Raw genomic sequence first — 18,767 nt, forward strand, 5'->3', positions numbered from 1 at the left:
TTAGTAGCTCAGTTCCCGCTGAACTGCAAATAAAAGTCATGGTTAACATCATTCAAGATCCAATGCCACCTATGCAACTAGACACAACCAGTGGTAGAAATCACAAATTCTATAAGACTCTGTTGAAACAGATGGGAAATTTAGCAGCATCTTCCTCCAAATTAATAAACAGATGTTTAGAATAGATTACACAGGAAAACAAGTGAATAAAGTTACAAACATTTTTCAGTTTGGAATAACACACTTGCAGGACATGACTGATGATCAACAAAGTTGTTGATACTACTAATCTTTAGGTTTGTATCTATAATTTTTATAATTAGTGAGATGAATGAGGACATTTTCTAACTTTCAAAGCTCTGATTGCGTATTGGCTGAGGATTCAGTAAGACAGCATGCATACACTTATATTCATTCTGCGTTCAAGACCTATTCAATACCCTGGACAGAAATGGAGTTTTTGTTTTAAATAGAATTAGCCTACATCACAATTCTGAGGCAAGATACTGGTTCCCTGGCAAATTCTACTCTGATGCAGTTGTGCAAACAAAACACTGTAAAAGATGGAACATGCTAAAATGCTGTTTCATTTACCGCTGCTGAGACCTACTAAAAAACATTAACAGCCTTACATGAAACTTGTTTCCTTCTTTGTGCTCCCCTACAAACTGAAATGGTTCAATGAAAAATGTTTCTCTATTAAGTACTGAAATAGTATTTAACAGCAGTTAAAACTAGGTGATAATTTGGGGTATTTAAATTTCTGAAACTACTTACGTATACTTTGGGCTTAAGTCATTTTCATTACAAATCTTTCTTCTTAACTAGCAAAACACACTAGTTAAGTGAGTGTGTTGTAAGCAGTTCAGAGAGATGGGTCAAAAAGAAAAGATTAAGCCATCAGAAAAACATAACCTATAACAGTGGTACGGGGAATCAACTACATAGATCCGTATCAAGTTCAGACTTTTTGCCTTTAATGAGCAATTGTCTAAAGAAATGTCTAAAATGAAAATACTGCCAAACTGGGGGATGTCTCAGCTTGGACCTTTATGACATCTCCATTTCCACCATTAAGTAACCAAGGTTTTGAATGGATATTCTCTCCTATCAGGCTGACGGTAAAATGAAAATAAGATATTTTAAAAAGCCTCGTAAAAGACAAAGCAGAGTCATTCGTTATTTTCCTCAGTTTATTGCTTCAAGTGCCAAGTTGCCTCTCAAATTTAACCAAATAATAAAATTTCACATCCATTTACTTAAGAAAGATTCTTCTCCTGCTTAACATTTCAAACTTGAAATTGATCCCTGTGAAAATAATAATAGTTGTGTTTAAAAATACAAAGTATAGAGGAAAGTAAAAGATACTTTCTTCACAGTTAAGGAGGAAAAAAAGATTAGTTTGTTTTGGCTAAGCCAGTACAGAGGAAAGAAAAGATGGACAATTAACTCTCTACCCCAGTGATACTTCTGAGATAAAATCAGATTGTAACTCACTTCAGGCCCAATGTTCTCTTCAGGTTCATAGGTTACAAATGATTTATAGTCACCATTTTGTACTTAGCATTCTGGCTTTTCCCATATTGGTAAATACTTTATAGCCAAAGCATCTTCATGTTTCAGAAACACCTTTGCTAAGACGGCTTAACACAACTGACATTGCTTTAGATCAAAGCAAATTTAACTAAAATGTCCCTCTACTTCTTTACTGGAGGTAAAAAAAAAAAATCTCTGTACATCTGGTCCCTGTATTCCCATTCTTTCACATTAGAGCTGTAAGTCTCTTTCAGGTCACGTCTTCCACATAAAAGTGCTAAACTAATGCCGCTTAATGACAAATTAATGTCCATGAATAAAAAATACACCTCTAATAGCATAGAGTAATTTGCCATTACAATATCATCATTGGACATGCCCCTGGTTTAATACGATGTATTTAATTCATAACTTAATGAGTGATATATAAAAAGAGAGAGATGAACCCTGCAATTACATTTATGTGAGTCTGTCACCTTATTTGTAAAACCTTAGAGTCATTTACATTCAAATTAGAACAAATGAGTGATTTCACAAAGTGCAGTGATAAATGACCATTGCTGCACAAGACAGAACTGTATTTCCTGCGAAAACATTAACAGTTTCCTATTATTTGTTAAAAATTACAATCCATATTGCCCAGTGTTGTGTGAATAATGACTTTTTTACTGATTAGGTCAGAAGACTAATACGGAGTAAAAATAAATAATTTTTCTTTTCATTTTTTCTGATTTCAGCTCGAATTTATCTGCTCGAACTGGTACGGGCTCACAGCGCCACCTGCTGCCCGCGCCGGGGGAGGAAGGGCCCCAACTGCCGCCTTCCAAGTCGCCGCCATTCGGCCTTCCCGGTGCTGTCTCTTGCCATCAAACAAATTTTCCCGCCAGACTGCTAACTCGGCATGTCGCCGAGGTCACCAGCAGATAAGCGAAGCTGCACTACCCAATTACAAATGCTGCCATTTGGGGGGTTCACGTATCTAAACAGCCTCAACTAACGAGGAGATTCAAAAGCTAAAGACACCGGGGAGGGGGGGCAGGAGGGATGACATAGTACATCAGTATTGATCACAAGGTAATAAAACCAAAGGAGAATTTTGTACACTAAGCATCTGGGAATCATCGGCCTCTGTTTACAGCTTCATAAAAACACTAGAAAGATGCTAGAAGCAGGAATCTTTCAGGGGCTGACGGACAGAAAGGTCAGGTAAGGAAGCCACACCGAGTAGAAAGACAACACCAGAAGGGCAGAGAGGGAAACGGTGAAGCAATATAGTTTCTTTGTTCCTCTTTAAGACACATACCAAAACTGCTCTCCCTTCCTGACAGAAAGTGCAAAGACAAGGAAGACGTAGCAGTATCTGTCTCTTCCCAATTTGTGACCTCTCCTGCAACTCTGAAGCAGAAGACCAGCAGTGTGTATCCATACAACTAGCTAGACAGCTTGAGAGTTTTAATCTGGCCAGTGGTAGTAAACCTAGACACTCCAGCACAATTCTTTGCACATCCATCAGCAGTTCTGGTTCAGCTTTCCCAGCTATTACTTCATTAGGACAAGTAGAACACACACAGAGACACAACCGACCAGCAGGTTCCTGACCGCAGTTGCGCCACTATCTCTAACAGTTAATACCCCCAGGAGCAGAATATCCACCGTCACTTCACAGCTAAACCGCAGCAAGTGGATTGCAGCAAGAATGGGATTCAAAGCGACTGGGTATACCAGTTTTACTTTCTTCACTGACACCAACTGCAAAAAATGGAGAAAACCACCACCATATTCTTTTTTCCCCAAGTCTCATTTTAAGTTGGAATCCTCAGCAGTGCATTCACGTTTCATATATAAAAATATGTATTTCTGTAATGTATCTGTATGTTAAAGAGAGAGCCGGAGATAAATTCCCAAAGTTATTTCTAAGCTTTGTACAATAATTTTCCTAATGACTGTTAATAGCTTAATGACTCAAAAACTGACAAAACATGCTCCTTCAAAAAATAGCAGGCTAGCACAGCAACAACTGCTTGCATAACACTGAAAACCAGCAAAATGCAAGACGACATAATTTCTGTCTACTTCATATTCATGGTAGGGGAAGGTCACTCTTTCCACTATGGGATAAAGTTGGTGGATAAAGATGCAAGTTTGATGGTAGTGGCTTTATAAAACACCACTCTAATTCTGGGGAAGTAGGGGTGGTAGAAAGTGTGCAAGCATGTACTTAGATTAAAAACTCAGTATTAGTTAAAAAAAAGGGCAAGCATTGGTTGCTAGATGACCTTTGGATTTTTTTTCCAGAAGTTTAATTTGCTCTATATGAAAAATCCAGGAGCTAAAATCCCAACTGAGCTGGGGTTCCTAGCAGTACAAAGGTGATGCTCTCAATCTCTAGTGCAAGAATTAATTCATCTCTGAAGGAGAGTATCTTAGTGAAAGTTGGAATTGTGTTGTTGGCACCGTTCCAAATGGAGAAGTTGGGTTTAAGAAAAATAAACATTTTTGAAGCTCTGGCCCCACCACATATAAAAAACATGCACGCTCCTTTTAATTCCACAGGCAGATTAATTTGTAGATTCTTCCTTTTAAAAATAGTATCATATCTCAATCTATAAACACATTTAAATAGTTTAAAATTACTAGAAGAAAAGATCCAGTTCATTAGGTGTTCATACACCATGAAAAAATTTTGTTTTATAAGCCTAGATTGACCATTACAGTAGAAGGTTAAAAATCAAATGCCCCTACCCAAGACAATTTGCCTGTCTCACTTATTACCAAGAATTATTCCAGGAGGTCTTTCTTTATCATTTGCAAGTTGATTAATCTGATTTTTCCATTCAAGGCCTGATCTCGCTCACTGTCTGCTTTTGTATACAAGAATCCAGAGCATACGGTACAAAGGTGGCCCTAAGAAAATTCCAGTTGACTGCTGCTGTACAGTGCTGTGGTTTTTCAGGCTTTTTTAATCACTCACCTAAAATGTTCTTTTCAGCTTAAATTACCTCTGTTTAAAGATGCTATGACCGACATCAGTAGCAAGTGAGCACATATACCTGTGGCAGAGTTCTATCCACTGTAATGAAGTTTCTAAAAGGTAACGTAATGCCTTTATCATTTCGCAGGGAACTTAATGCAGTTAAAACTAACGGCTAAATTGGCATCAAAGTTTTAACTTCTCTTGACAGAAAAACATTCATGATCCCAAGAACAACTTTTTAACGGTCAGGGGAACTTTAATGGCAATCGGGATCACTGCTCATGTCTACTATACTTGCTGCTCCTTAGTACTGTGAAAATAGGAAATTATTTCCAGCATTGAGTACAATGACAGTTAATACCATTTCTAATAAGGCTGTATTGAAAATACTTAACTGTCCAACCAATAAACATAACATAAATGATATCCCAGACTCTGTCCAGTATGCAAACTTAATTTGCTCTTCACAAAATGTGCCTGATCTGGCATCAGAAAGTTAAAGGGGTAAAAGCTAACAATAATGCCATGTCCTGCCTCTCAGAAATGAGTGGGTTGTTTTGGACAGTTCTGTGACTTTTAAACCTCTCACTCACACCTATCACTCTATTACCTTGAATGTAATCCAGGAGGTATATGGGACTCCACTGAAAACAGTAATACTGGACTTGAGAAAACACAGAAAAATCACTTAGCTTTAAGATTTCACAATGGGCAGTCTTATGTCCAGACCTCTGAATGACAGTGGAAATCGACCTCTGTCTTAAAAGCTGATTACTAAAGCTATATCCACACAATATTGAGATCATGTTGATCAGTAGAAGGAAATTCCAAAAAAACTTGTATTCTGAATAGCATTTCCTCCCTATTACAATTTGATTGTTGAAATGCTTTGCAGTTTGTGGCTCTCTTTGGTACTGAATACACGAACAGCTGTAAAAGACAAAACTTCTTACATCTACAATCAGTTATGTAACTCAGACATTTATGAAAAACATTTCTATATTCTGAATAAATCTTTTAACACGTTTGTACTCTTGCATAAGAATAAAGTCATCATGTACCATTCAGAAAAACATTTGCAAGTTTTAAGTGTAAACCAGGTCATCACAAACACACTACCTAATACCATGTTCTCCACAGCTCCATTTAAGAAGTCCATTCTCAGACTTCCATCACATTCAACGCCTTCAATTAGCTTTCTCATGCCTTCTCCATTGTCACAGTAGGACAGTTATGGTCCGCTGGCACTCTAAAAGCTAGAGCTTTTAAAAGGGAAATGACATTCAGATAATCTGCTTCCATTATAATTCAGAGTTTACCTGCTGGTTGCAGCTCTCTGCGTTAGCCTCCTTAGAAAAACTTCAGCCAAAACTAACAATCAATCTGAGCTGGAAGACGAACTCAGGAAACAAAGAGTCTTAGAGAACTAGATGTGCACTCTGCAAGCAAATACTCTGTGTGTGACCACAGACTTTAGTGCAATTCAAGACACAGGAAGCTCAAGCCTTCAGCTTCCACACCTATGGGGCAGCAATACATCCAAGAACAATCACATTGCCCTAGCGTTTGTTTAGATCGAGATGGATGTGTGAGATTTCAAGCCTTGTTTCTATGTTTAAAGTACCTGAGAATTATGCAGACAACATAATCAAAGAGATTCATGAATATGTATGTATCTCAAATAACATACATCAGCATGCTCCAAAAAGTCTCCCTCTACAAACAGAGCTAAAACCAAAAACCCCAAACAGCAAAGGCTAGGTGGTGATCATAATTCAAGATATGACACTGCTGAGGCAGGAGAAGTCTGCACGACACAAAGCCGGAATTAAGACCTAAAGTAAGGAATGCTTGGCCATTTCTCTTGTTTGCAAGTAGAAAAATGCAATTTACAATTCTTTTAAAATAAGAATTAGTAAATTATCAATCAAAAATGAAAATTAGTTTTCCAGTAAGAAAATGGAATCAACATCAGATGCTACAGAACACTTGATAATGTGAAGTTTATAGATGATAAAACACATTTAGTAAGCTAGCAGTGTTGTCAGAAACCTCCACTGCATCATGCTATCACAAATGTCTTGGACATGGATGTTACCTAATTGAGGGTGAGGGAAAGAATGTTCTTCTCTTTTTTTCTGTTTTTCCTTTAATCAAAAGCTCTTTACAAAAATTCCATAATTGTGATTCAAACAATTTGTTACAGAAATCTTTTTGAGATCTATCAATAAATTAAAGTGCTCTAAATTGGCTGGTCTATGAGACAGAGGATCTGTCTTATAGTCAAAATAACATCTTGTTTATTCCAAGACAACTGAGAGGAAATTCCTTAATTCATCTTTGACAATTAAGACACTCTGACAATCATCTTCGACGAATTAGATCAATATAGTCTTTGCAATCTCACAGACTACAAATATGCCTTGGAACAGATATGTGTACGGACCATGTCAATTTCATTTGTAGCAGAAAAAAAAATCCTTATTGATATCCATGGAATAATTACAGGCCCCAGATAAAAGTATCAAGAAGACGTGACAAGCTGGAACATCTAGAGAAAAGAGCTAGAACAAGCTTTAACAATAACAGCAGCACGCTTTTAACAGGAAACGTCTGGTCCAATCCAAACAACTGAAGAAATTCTACGAAGTTAAAACGCAGCGTCATCATTACACAATAATAATAAGTAACAGCTAGATTCTACATACTGTATTCCCTGAATTTATGCTAAACTAAGCTAAATTCATGATATCTGAACAACTCAAAACAGCAAGAAAGAAATTCACTAGTACAGTAAATCAAGAATTCTGTAGCACTCAGACTCATCAGAAAGAAGAGAAAGGACAAGCATTATTCTCTTTCCAGCATCTGTATCACAGCATGCAGGGTGACAAGACACCCAGTTACCAACAAGGATAAAGAAGGCCTTCTTAAAGCCACTTAAACTACTTCAATTTTACTTTTAGTAAAGCTACAGTAATAATTAATTACACTACCTAAGTAGTGCAAGTAAGCTACAGCGATCCCACAGATGTCCATGCAGATTCAAAACCTTATAATGAGACCCTGATTAAAAAATACTTTACAGTACTACCACTGCTCTCTGTCTCCCAACACCTACTCTCCTCCTTATTCTCTGCCCTTCCTTCCCTATCTTGTCTGCCTCCATCACTGAAAATCTGGACACTGGGACCCACTTCTTCTTAATTTTTATACCAAAGTAGCTCCAGTTACCCTATCTCGGCACACTGAGTACAACAGAGCTCCTTCACATCATTTGAGTAACTGCATATTGACCATCACCTCCAGAGAATTTTTACTGGTCTGTTAATTACAGAGTAATTTGGCAGCAATGTTTGCTCACTCTGGGGCTTTTTTCAGGGGAGTGTGGGGGGCAGGGTGTGTGTGGTTTTGGTGTTGATTTTTTGTTTGGGTTTGGGGTTTTTTTGTTTGGTTTTGGGTTTTTTTTTGGTGTGTTTGTTGGGCTTTTTAAAAAAATCATTAGCAGTTTGTTCTAAATACTTGACTATAGCTGGCACACCAAGGACAAGGTCCAAAGCATTGCTAATTCTACAGTTGCCTTTCCACTGCAGTGACCCTGCGATTAAAAGTATTAAGATGGTGCCGAGGGAAGAGCTACAAACACCACAGGCTACTCAACACAGGTCATGGAAGAAGTTAGTACAAGGACTTATGTTGGGCATGTACCTGCTCCTTTCCTACATTCCTCTCATGTCCCTACCTCACCAGCACCACAATACTCAGCTTGTTCCCTACTCTTTAATATTTCCTCTGGGCTGTTTGCTGCAATGGTCTCCTTAGTTCAATTTCTGGCAAACACAGAGCATGGAAGCAGCAAAGACATGTTCACACTGACTGATTCGCTACTGGTGGGGCCATTAAATACACTCTACAATTATCAATGTTAAGACTTGTATCTTCTTTCTCACTACAATAACTCCTTCCCAGGCCTGCCTGACAACTGGTAGGCAAATGGTTTTGTGGCTTATTTGGCATCTCACATTTCTTATTTCTCAAACCAACCATCTTTCCCGTTACATGTCTGTTTTCTCAGAAAAATTAAATCCCTCCTTACTTTCCTAAAAATAGATTGTAGTAGTCTACCAGCTCCTTTAACTTTCTAATTAATTTATAACACACAAATTAATATCACCTTATTATCTGAACATACATTTTGAAGGCTTCACTAGGGGTAACACTCGAAGAACAGATTCTTTCTCCATACGAAGCCTAGCCTTCAAGTACATCCTAAAGCTCTTAACGTGAGATCCTGCGTGCATACAGTACTCAGCAGCTCAGTGTGCTGCCAAGCACACTCAGACTGTTCAAAGGCAGTTATGTTGTTGGAAGGCAAGTGCATATGGAGAGGATCATGCTGATGTGCAGTTCCATGCCCAGCTGTTGCACAGATGCAGCCAACACACCCTATTTCAGAAACAATACTGAAAAATTAGAGACAAGGAAACAGTTCTGCAGAATTGCTACTGCCTTTTTTTTAATAAGTCTTTTCATAGATCCACATCAAAGCTATGTTTTTGCTACCACTGTGAGCCATCTCCTATATAAGCCAAGCACAAAAAAAAATATTTTACTGGATTCAGATTTTTCGCTTCATAATGACAGTCCTAATACTAATAATATTATCAGCATTATGGGCATAAGGCCAGCTGCAAATAAGGTGTGATTCTAATAAGCCCTACTCCTTCAGTGAGAGGTAGTGTGACCTGAAATGAACATATCAATATTCTTCTGCTGTAAACACTTATGATCTAAATGCTTCACAATACTCACCATCACAATAGGGAAGTATTTAACATTTGGTAACCTGAGGCAGGAGAAAGCAAATTCTCTGGTAAAAAAAGGAATCAAACTGTCATATACTGATACTAATCAGTTAGACTATGCTTGTTTTCAGGACTGAAAAAGACAAAATGAATGGGAGGAGGAAGTACCTACCACACACTGATATCCAAATTACACCCAAAATTCAGGCCTCCTGAAATCCAGTTTATTGCCATTTAGATGACACCAGGTATTGTACTAACACTGTCCTGCTGAAATTAGGTTTGAAACAAAAGCTTACCAAACAGAAATGGCTGATAGTAACCAGAGAAGCCTCACCTGAATGAGATAGTGAGAACATAAACTGAGAAGCTCCAGTAGCTGCAAATGACTCCCAGCTGCTAGGACATCCTGTATTACCCCTGGTTCCAAGAGGATCTGTAAAAAAGAAAATGGAAGGTTTGTCATGTAGAACTCTAAGTACTTGTAGAAAGTAATAAAGGCCTTTGCTATTTCAGGCATTTAAGTCAACATAAAGAATAGAAAGAGTACAATTAAGCATATAGAAAAGTCTTTGCAGGATGGGGACAGAGTTTTTAGAAGTTCACCTGAATTTCCCTAATTCTTTTTAAGCAGATCTTCCTATGAGAGTCCGTAATCCACATTACCCCCTAAATCCTTTAAAACTAAATATATTTATTTTAAAATGTGACTTTTCAAAATAACAGAACCTTCTTTTGTTATCCAGATGCCTGGATACTTCCATATATACTGATGAATCAGGCCAACAGAATTGACTCAGAAGTCTCTACTATTAATATTATTAATGCTTGTAAAAAACATACAGGCTAGGAACACCCTTCGCATTCTGCATGGTACCACTTCATAATTTTCTTAACCACTGTCTTCATTCTACAGAGTAAGGTTGTGAAGGCACAGGGTGAGCATGCTGCTGGGGAAGTGCCAGAAAGGACTAAGAAACCAAGACTGATTATTCTGTCACTTGCTCACACGAAACTCCTACTCATTTCAATTAAAATCACACACAGGCAGCAGTCAGGATAATTGGGCCTCAGCTCCTAGCCTGCTGTCTTGGGGTCAGCTTCTTAGAAGATCCCTTTCAGGACACAAAAAAGACTGGGAATACAGACACCGGTCAACTTCTTATCAGCAATCCCATTACAAGCTATGCAAAATAATATTCTTTAAATATAAGTCGTGCAACATTAAAAAAAAAATCAGAAATGCATGAGAAAAGTTAATTTGTAAAGATACTCAGTTTATTCCAAGTTTTACCCTTGTTGTATTTCCCCTGGCAACTTTGGTTTCACACCACATGAGGTCAGTCTCTCACTGCTCCACAGGGAAGTAAAGCTTTTTTCAGATCCTTTTTCTTTTGCCCACCAATTTAGTTTTATCTCACAGCATCATTTATATGTCTCAAAGGCAGTGGAATAAGGAGGATGGCAAACAAAAGGAAAGACACTCATCTGCATCTTTTGCAGTTAAACTGTTTTTGAGGGAAATGAAAAAGCATCTATGCTTTTCTTCAAGCAAACCTACAAATTATCTCCAACATAATGGATATGTTAAGAACAGGAGAGAAGGGGGTTGATCCTTGCTTATATCAAGAGCTCATTTACATTGAGTTCTGTCAGTGTATGACATGCTTAAAGCTTGTGCAAATCACTATATATATTCATGCTAGGTTTTAAGTGAACATATATGTAATTTGCATACTGTTTAAAAGTTCTTTATCTAGCCAGAAAGACATGTAAAGATCTTAATGTAAATGAGAATCAGGCCCAGCACAATCTAGGTTTTAGGCTGGTGCTAATGAGGTTGCTATATATGACGAGAGGTAGTTCAATGGAAAGCTAGGAAGGATTTCAGTTACAAAAATATCTCAAATAGATACACTGGGGAAAAAAGGAGGGGGGAAAAAAAAAAAAAAAAGCAGAACTAACAAATATTTTCCAGTGAGAGCTCAAGGTCAGACTGACAAAACAAGCTGGTTTAGACTTTGCAGTGTTTGTTATTCAGACATCATTCGTGCTGAGGAAGTTGTCATCTGATGTCATATTACTTACTAAGTGCCAGCCACCAGCTTAGCATTGTTAAAGACACACCATTAAGAGAATCAGAACCATAAGCAGATTACTACCTTGTAGGCATTGACAAACTATATTTAACTGTGATAATATTAATGTATTTTAAAGCTACAGCAATCCATTTACAAACAATACTAGTAGCATTATGAGATAATAAGTAAGACGAGTCAAGCAGGGTGACTGGTTAGTACCTAGAGGTGCTTTGCACAAAGTCAGCAACAAAAGTTCATGTCAAGGCGTCTGACATTCTTTACATCTTTTTCCATTTCTTACAGCTTTCCTATACCATACAAGATTTATTCTGCTGAGATAAAATCTTGGGAAACACAAAGGTGAGTATAACTGAGGAAAGTCTATTTTGTCTCTTCCCAAGACTTTGCCTTAAATGGAACTACCTAAATTTTTATCCAATACTCATTTGGATATAGGCAAAAACACTAATTCAACTATGCTAAATGTTTACCATCAGCAAACTGCATGCTGGGGAAACCCACAAGAGAGCTGTAAATAAAGCAGAAAGAAAATATTGCAAGCCTTCCTTCTACTGAAACTAGGGTATTTCACAATTATCCCACACCTCTTAACTTCTATACATTAATACAATTACTTGATTTTTATTCATTACAAGCATAGATGTTTATATGCTATATAGGCTATCCAGCTGAATCCTAAAAGTAAATGCACAAAGACCACCATATGCACACCATAAGTACACACACGGACTGACTCTCCTCTGTTTGTCTAACCCTCAAAACAATAGCTCTGTCTTCAGAGTGATGTTTATTGAAAATTAAGGAGAGGGAAACTAAGATCTACTTTGGATTCACACCTTCAAAATTAATCAAAAATTAAAAGTGTGAAAACTAAAGACAGAAGATTAATCCTTTTCCCCACCTCATCCTCAACTCAAGGGTCACAAGGCATAATTATCAGGGTAGTAAATTGGAGTAATTTGGAACCATTGACTTCAGACAAACTGTGCAATCTTCACCAGTGAAGGAAATGTCTGTGTGTGACACATGCTACCTTAAGACTGATTTCTGTGCTATTTTTATATTCAGGTATTGCACCTGGCTGCATCTTACCATCAATCCTCTATTCGACCCTTATTTCTGAAGGTTAATTTTCATTACGCTGTCAACTTTTCTCTGGCCCACGATGCTACCCGGGAAAACCAGCTTAATCACGTCCTCCCCGTATATAATGGGCAGATATTACAGAAAGCCTGAGTAATTTACTTTCCCAAGCCTCCAGGTTTCACGTACTGCTCATTTTCAAACTGATTTCCTTTGTCAAAGCTATTTTTCTCCTCCCCAACAATGACTGTTTTCAAACAGGTACCCTGTTCTTCAAGGCAGCCATTCCATCCTCCATCACCCCACAAACCCTTCAGAGAGAGCATGCGCTCAATCCAGTTCACCCCCTTTTGTGGTCAGATTCACAGGCCAAAGGATAAAATGGATGCAAAAATCTGGTGTTTCTTTGCAACAGCATGCTGAGTCCACAAAGTCCAGAAAGGCAGATTACACAATTTCTTAGATATATAATTTAAATATATATGGAAATGCATCCATTTCTGCTTCATTGATATATTGAGGAGAGATGCTCTGCAGATACTAGAATTAGAAGCTTTTGTAAATTAAACCTGAGCTTCTGCAGCAGAAAAGGGAATTCTATAATCAGCCCCATGGTCACAGATACACATGGCCCTGAACACCCCACTGTACACCCGCCCTCTGGGCAGCAGTTCTAAAACTGGAATTCATTCCCCCTTCCCCTAAGATTTCCCTATTCCTTTCCCAACTCACCCTGCATCCCCTCCAACCCATCACATCTTAGGGCTCTGGGTAAACCTGGAAAAGATTAACTGGGATCACACATCTTGCCTCTCCCTTCAACCAGTTTCCTTTAGGAGACTTCTTGGCAACACAGAGGAATTAGCAGCTACAGATTCTTGGGCCAGGAGCAGCATATGAGATATGCTTTCTACCATCCTTTCTCAAGGACAACTACTCATGCCTCACCTCCACACTGCCCAGACTGAGAACATCCTCCTACTCGTTCAGTGCCTCCCACCCCCCTACAACAAACAAACCAGTACAGGCCAACACAAGAATTGAATGGTCATAATAAAGAGGGCAGTAATGGACAAAACAGAGTGAGGAGGAAACTCCTTGAACTGTCCTTCACAACAAAAACTTACAGCCCAAGAGGGAAGGCAAGGTCCAGATTAACTCACATCTACGGATCCTCATGAGGTTTATAACTCAAAAGAACAATTAGATCGTTTAATCTATTCCCCGTATATTGCAGGCCATTATATTTCATCCAGACACTTTTAAAGACACTAAACTAAAGCTACTTTAGGCCCAGGGAGCTAAACTGCATGCCCAGACAAACATGGAGAGATTGAGGATGCACTTCTATCACCTTCATTCCAGCTACTCATTTATACCCCTGCATTTCCTTCTCATTTCCATACAGCTGTTTATGGGGCCATGGAATAAGTGTAGTGGTGGTATGATATACATTAAAAATAAACCAGCATTATGCTATAACAGTAAGAAAATATATAATGCCATGTCAGAAAACTCTAGAAAGTAAACCATATGGAATTTAACACAGAAAACAAAACAAAACAAAGAAACCCTAAAAATCCTGCCAGTTTAATGCAAAATTCCTTCTTGACTCCACTTGCAGAGATCCACATTTCAAATGAGACAGGCATCTAACAAAAGAACCACTTGTTTTTCCCCTCTGGAGACCATTCTGTGTGCTTGAGAGCAATCAAAAATCTAACTTTTTTTTTTTTTAGAGCAATTTAGACTGCATTTCATTCGCAGCCAGTTAACACTTCTGCCTATCTCCCTGTTAATTTGTGCTTCAGTTGAATCCTGAGCATCTTGCAGGTTAAGAATTGCTGCTTCAAAAAAGTGTGAGCAGGGAAAGAATGTTCTAGTCCACTGCAGGCAACTGCCCAAAGCCCTGGCACCTAACATCAGATAGTTACAAAATCCAGATGTCTCATTAGCCAATGCCAGAAGGCATCATGATCAGCATTTCTGTGATGGATGCAAAAATATTTTTCCAGAAAACTAAATGGAAGTATCTGTTAAATGCACAGCATATAAATCATAGAATCATAAAGTATCTCAAGTTGGAAGGTACCTGTAAGGAGTGTCCAAGTCCCTGCTTCTCACAGGACTACCTAAAACTAAACTATATGACTAAGAGCGTCATCCAGATGCTTCTTATACTCTGACAGGCTTGGTGCTGTGACCACTTCCCTCTGACCACCCTCAGTGAAAAGCCTTTTCTTAACACCCAGCCTGAACTTCCCCTGATGCAACTTCGTACCATTATGAAATCAGTATCAGTATTATAAGTAAATACCATTATTTAAAGTAAGCCTCCAAGCAAATTCACTATTTTTTGGGAAGACATTTCATTACTTTGATTACTTTCAGCTCTAGAAAAGCTGTCTTGTCCATAGCTTGATACCGATCCAGAGCAAATAACATGATACGCTTCTCTGGAATAAAGTGCATAAACTGAGTTAATTAAGCTCTGTGTTATTCTAAGCCTTCTGGGCAATCTGCAGTTGAACTGTGAACCTAACACCTAGTAGCTGTAACCTACTGCTAGGCACAGAAACAAGATTATCCTCCTGATCAAAGTAAAAAAGGAAGTGTCCAAAACTAAGTATCAAATTTTTATTTTTGGCTTTGAAATTGCATTTTAAAATGATGCCAAGTATTTAAAGCAAGACATAGTCCTGCTGTAATCAGTTTTCCATGACCTTGGCACGTTGTTCCCGGTAGAAAAGAACAAGGATAGTTGAAGTGATTTTTGCTAAGGACACTAGGCAGTTTAACCAATTAATTTTAATCAAAAGGCAACCAGTGGAACTGCTACACACAGGACGCAGGAGGTCACTTACCCCAAAAAATCAATCATCACAATACAGCTTTGCAATACACCTCATCCACAAGTGAGCTAGAAAGGATTAACAGAACAAGCGGTGCTAAGACATTGATAGCTGTCTCCCCTCAGTCTTAACTGAAAATGGCAGATGAAATACAGGTTGATCACTATAAAAACTGTCACCATCAAACAGGGGGGAGATTTGATGAGAGGTGAAAGCCAATATTCTATAAAGGAATCAAAGCAATTATCAGGAGAAATAGTTGTACTTCAAAATATTTACTTCAACTATTTCTTTATTACTTGAGAAGACCTTTCACTCTTTCGTATTTTTTGTTAAAGAAATAACTAAGCCGAAAGAACAATTTCATAAAGGAGCTGTAAGATATTATAACTAACCATAGATTTGTGTGCATGAATTTGAAAAAAAAATCACCAGATGGTACCACTACCAGTTCATGAAACCTCTTTGGTAAAGTTATAATAGCTGTTACAGGATGACAGGTTTTTTAACTAAATAAATACAAAATAAAGTTAGTAAATAAAGGCAGCAGTTAAATAGGATTCACATTGATAATGCTTTAAAGTAATACTGAGAGCAACCCAAGCACAAGAAATAACAATATATCAGGCGCTACCATGAAATTCTAGATTTGTAACTGGAATATTATATTGATATTCCCTTTATTAAAGACTGATGGTATGTTAGCATTTTTTGAGTAAAAGACAATCTGTTAAATATGCTAAGAAACAGAAAAAGTTTAAAGCCTATTTTTGATTCATTATAAATGCAACTTACTTTGTGGCTTTCATGAAAAGGAAACATTTCAACGTTCTATAGGCAGGGTGTAAGGCTGTGTTAATCTCAGGCTAAGAAGATACCACAGGATGACTTACCCACAAATTTGCTTTTGGAGAGTTACGCCAAAATTTACTTTTGGAGAAAGAGATGAACATAAAACATCTCTTATATAAGGGCTGCTTACTGACTCTTTTCAACTTTGACAATTGAGAAGAATTTTGTATTTTTAAGACGACAACTTCATTTCTATTCATACAGACACAAAACATTACGGTTTAGAAAAAGAAAAGAGAGACTAGCCAGTTTGGAAAACAGGACTTGGTCAGGAGAACTTGGAATTATGCCCTAATAAAGCTGTTGTCTTTGGAAAGTTATTTTCTCCCAAAATAACTTCCTGTCTATGATACAACAAAGTAAGGACAGCAAATTACTTGCTTTTGAATGTTTTTGAGGTCCTCAAAATTATATCTAAAGGCAAAATATTTTCATTACCATAGACTAAAGACATATGATAGAACATAATATAGAAAGAAGAAAGATCCAAGTCAGCGAAGCATGTCAGTATACATAGGACTCCCACTATGTATTCGTATTTTTGTTGAATTAGGATCGCAATCATCTAAAGTAAATTAAATCCAGTGTTCTTGCACAATTCTTCTTTCTTAAAACTATACCTCAGTGCCTGTCAGCTGATTCAAATGATGGTATCACTTGGATTTTACATAAATATGAGATCAACAGAAATCATATAGTTTGCTGGACCTACGTTGAGGAGGAATGCAAGAGCCTCATCTAAAATGAGGAGCCTCAAAGTTGCAGTTCAAACCATTTTAGTCTCACAGCACTTGACAGTTTATAAGAGCCTGTTTTCAGCACTGTAACTTCAAATGCCCAAAGGTTTTCTTTTGATCAAAAGCAGCTTTTCTTGTAATGATGAGTGACTTGCCACCCAGATACAGTGGCCTATAGAGGGGCTATCCCATCCCTCCAAATGGGACTGTTTCTTGGTAACAGAAGAGTTCAAAGCAAAAAAAAAAAAAGTCAAAAAGAGCAAGTAACAGTGCCTGTAACTCACTAACCCAGTGGTTAAGACTGACAGAAGAAATTGTGAGCTCCAAACTCTGCATGAAAAACTGTTTTTCAATATTAATAATCTAGAATATACAGTTCCTGTACCAATTTTACTTCATCCATCTCCCTTCCACTGCACACCTGACACTTGTAAAATCCCCCTGTGAGGAGGAGGGGTGAGTAGTCCCTGAGGCTCTGGCCTGGCCTTATTGCTGCCAGCTGTGAAGTAAAAGTGAAAATTACCCGAAAGCCCTTTTATGAAGAAAGGATACATCAGCTGCAATAGGAAGAGTCAACTACAACAGGAAGGGAGTTGCATCTCTGAATTCTTTGTATGAGGATTACAGGGTAAAATGCCTACGGCCAAGAGTAAATGTATTTAAGACTTTTTTTGCCAAGGATTTCATTATTAGAGGATTACTGAGAGCCTTCATGCGTAGAATAAAACCAAATTCTGCTGCTGTTCTCTTTCTTAGTTTTTATTTATTTCTATTCAAACATTTCTTTCTTTGTGATGATTAGGGACCATAGAAATAGATTAATTCAGTTTGAATTATGATATTGAGTTTTACAACAATCCTGTCTTCTATTGAGCAATCGATCTTCCCTTAAAAGCAAAATATTTCCAGCAGTAATTAGGATAAAGCACTGTCTGCCTCAGTAGACAGGAGGATGAAGTTTGTATGTTAACTCTGCAAGCATATTTAATAAACCAACACAAAAAAAAACCCACAACAAAAAAAAGAAGCAAGGATTACTTTAATTTCAGATTGCAATGTCATGCCAAAATTTTAATTTCCTAGTTTTGAAAAGTTTCAAAAACTGCAGGCATCAAATATTGCCATCATGCAATATTACATATTTCCACCAGATGTCTCCAATATATTATTTTACACAGAAAGTTACATTTGAGTTACTACACTTCCAAGTGAATGTAAATTTAGTAAAGTTAAAGAAATAAAGAGAAGAAAGCTGAAACTAAATATTTATCTGTTTACACATGGATACCTTAGGATTGTCCCTACACTGTTGTGAGTTCCACGGTGTTACCTAAAGAAACAGCAATTTTTTTTGACCAACATTTTGGCCAAACAGGTTAAACAAACAAACAAAAAAAAAAAGGGGGGGGGGGGGGGGAGGGGTAGCAAAAGAGAGCAGAAAAAGAGTTCATGGTTTCGACTTTTAAAAGGCACATCAGATTATGTCTTGATACCTACATTTTCAGAGCAATAAAAGGTTGTTATTAGCACAAGTGAGTTTTGGGTTGGTAAGAAATATTTTGTTTGTTTGTGGTTTAAAATTAGAAAATGTTTGAAGACCAAACTAAAGATGACTGTTTTCAGAACTCTCTCTGATGTAAGCATGCAGTAATCCAGTTATTCATTAACAGCCTTTGTGGATTACTCCCACTCACTACCTTGAAACATTCACCCAGATTCTGTCAGCCTGAGTCAGTACATAAGCAACGCTCAATACATATAAACCCAGTGCCAGAAAAGAATTTCAAGGACAAAAGGGAAAATTCGACACTGCTAATTCTCAGATG

At 37.6% G+C, this 18,767-nt stretch overlaps 1 protein-coding gene across 5 annotated transcripts in view; it reads right to left on the reverse strand.

Moving 5' to 3' along the window:
- KLHL32 (kelch like family member 32) overlaps positions 1-18,767 on the reverse strand; it is a 129,487-nt gene that overhangs the window by 51,870 nt on the left and 58,850 nt on the right. For all 5 annotated transcript variants that reach the window (XM_040598860.1, XM_040598861.1, XM_040598859.1 and 2 more), the window contains one exon: positions 9,653-9,751. In XM_040598860.1, the coding sequence (XP_040454794.1) occupies positions 9,653-9,751 (99 nt within the window). The remainder of the gene's footprint in view (positions 1-9,652; positions 9,752-18,767) is intronic.

This window comes from Falco naumanni, chromosome 6 (genome assembly GCF_017639655.2).
Source record: "Falco naumanni isolate bFalNau1 chromosome 6, bFalNau1.pat, whole genome shotgun sequence".
Classification (NCBI taxonomy): domain Eukaryota; kingdom Metazoa; phylum Chordata; class Aves; order Falconiformes; family Falconidae; genus Falco; species Falco naumanni.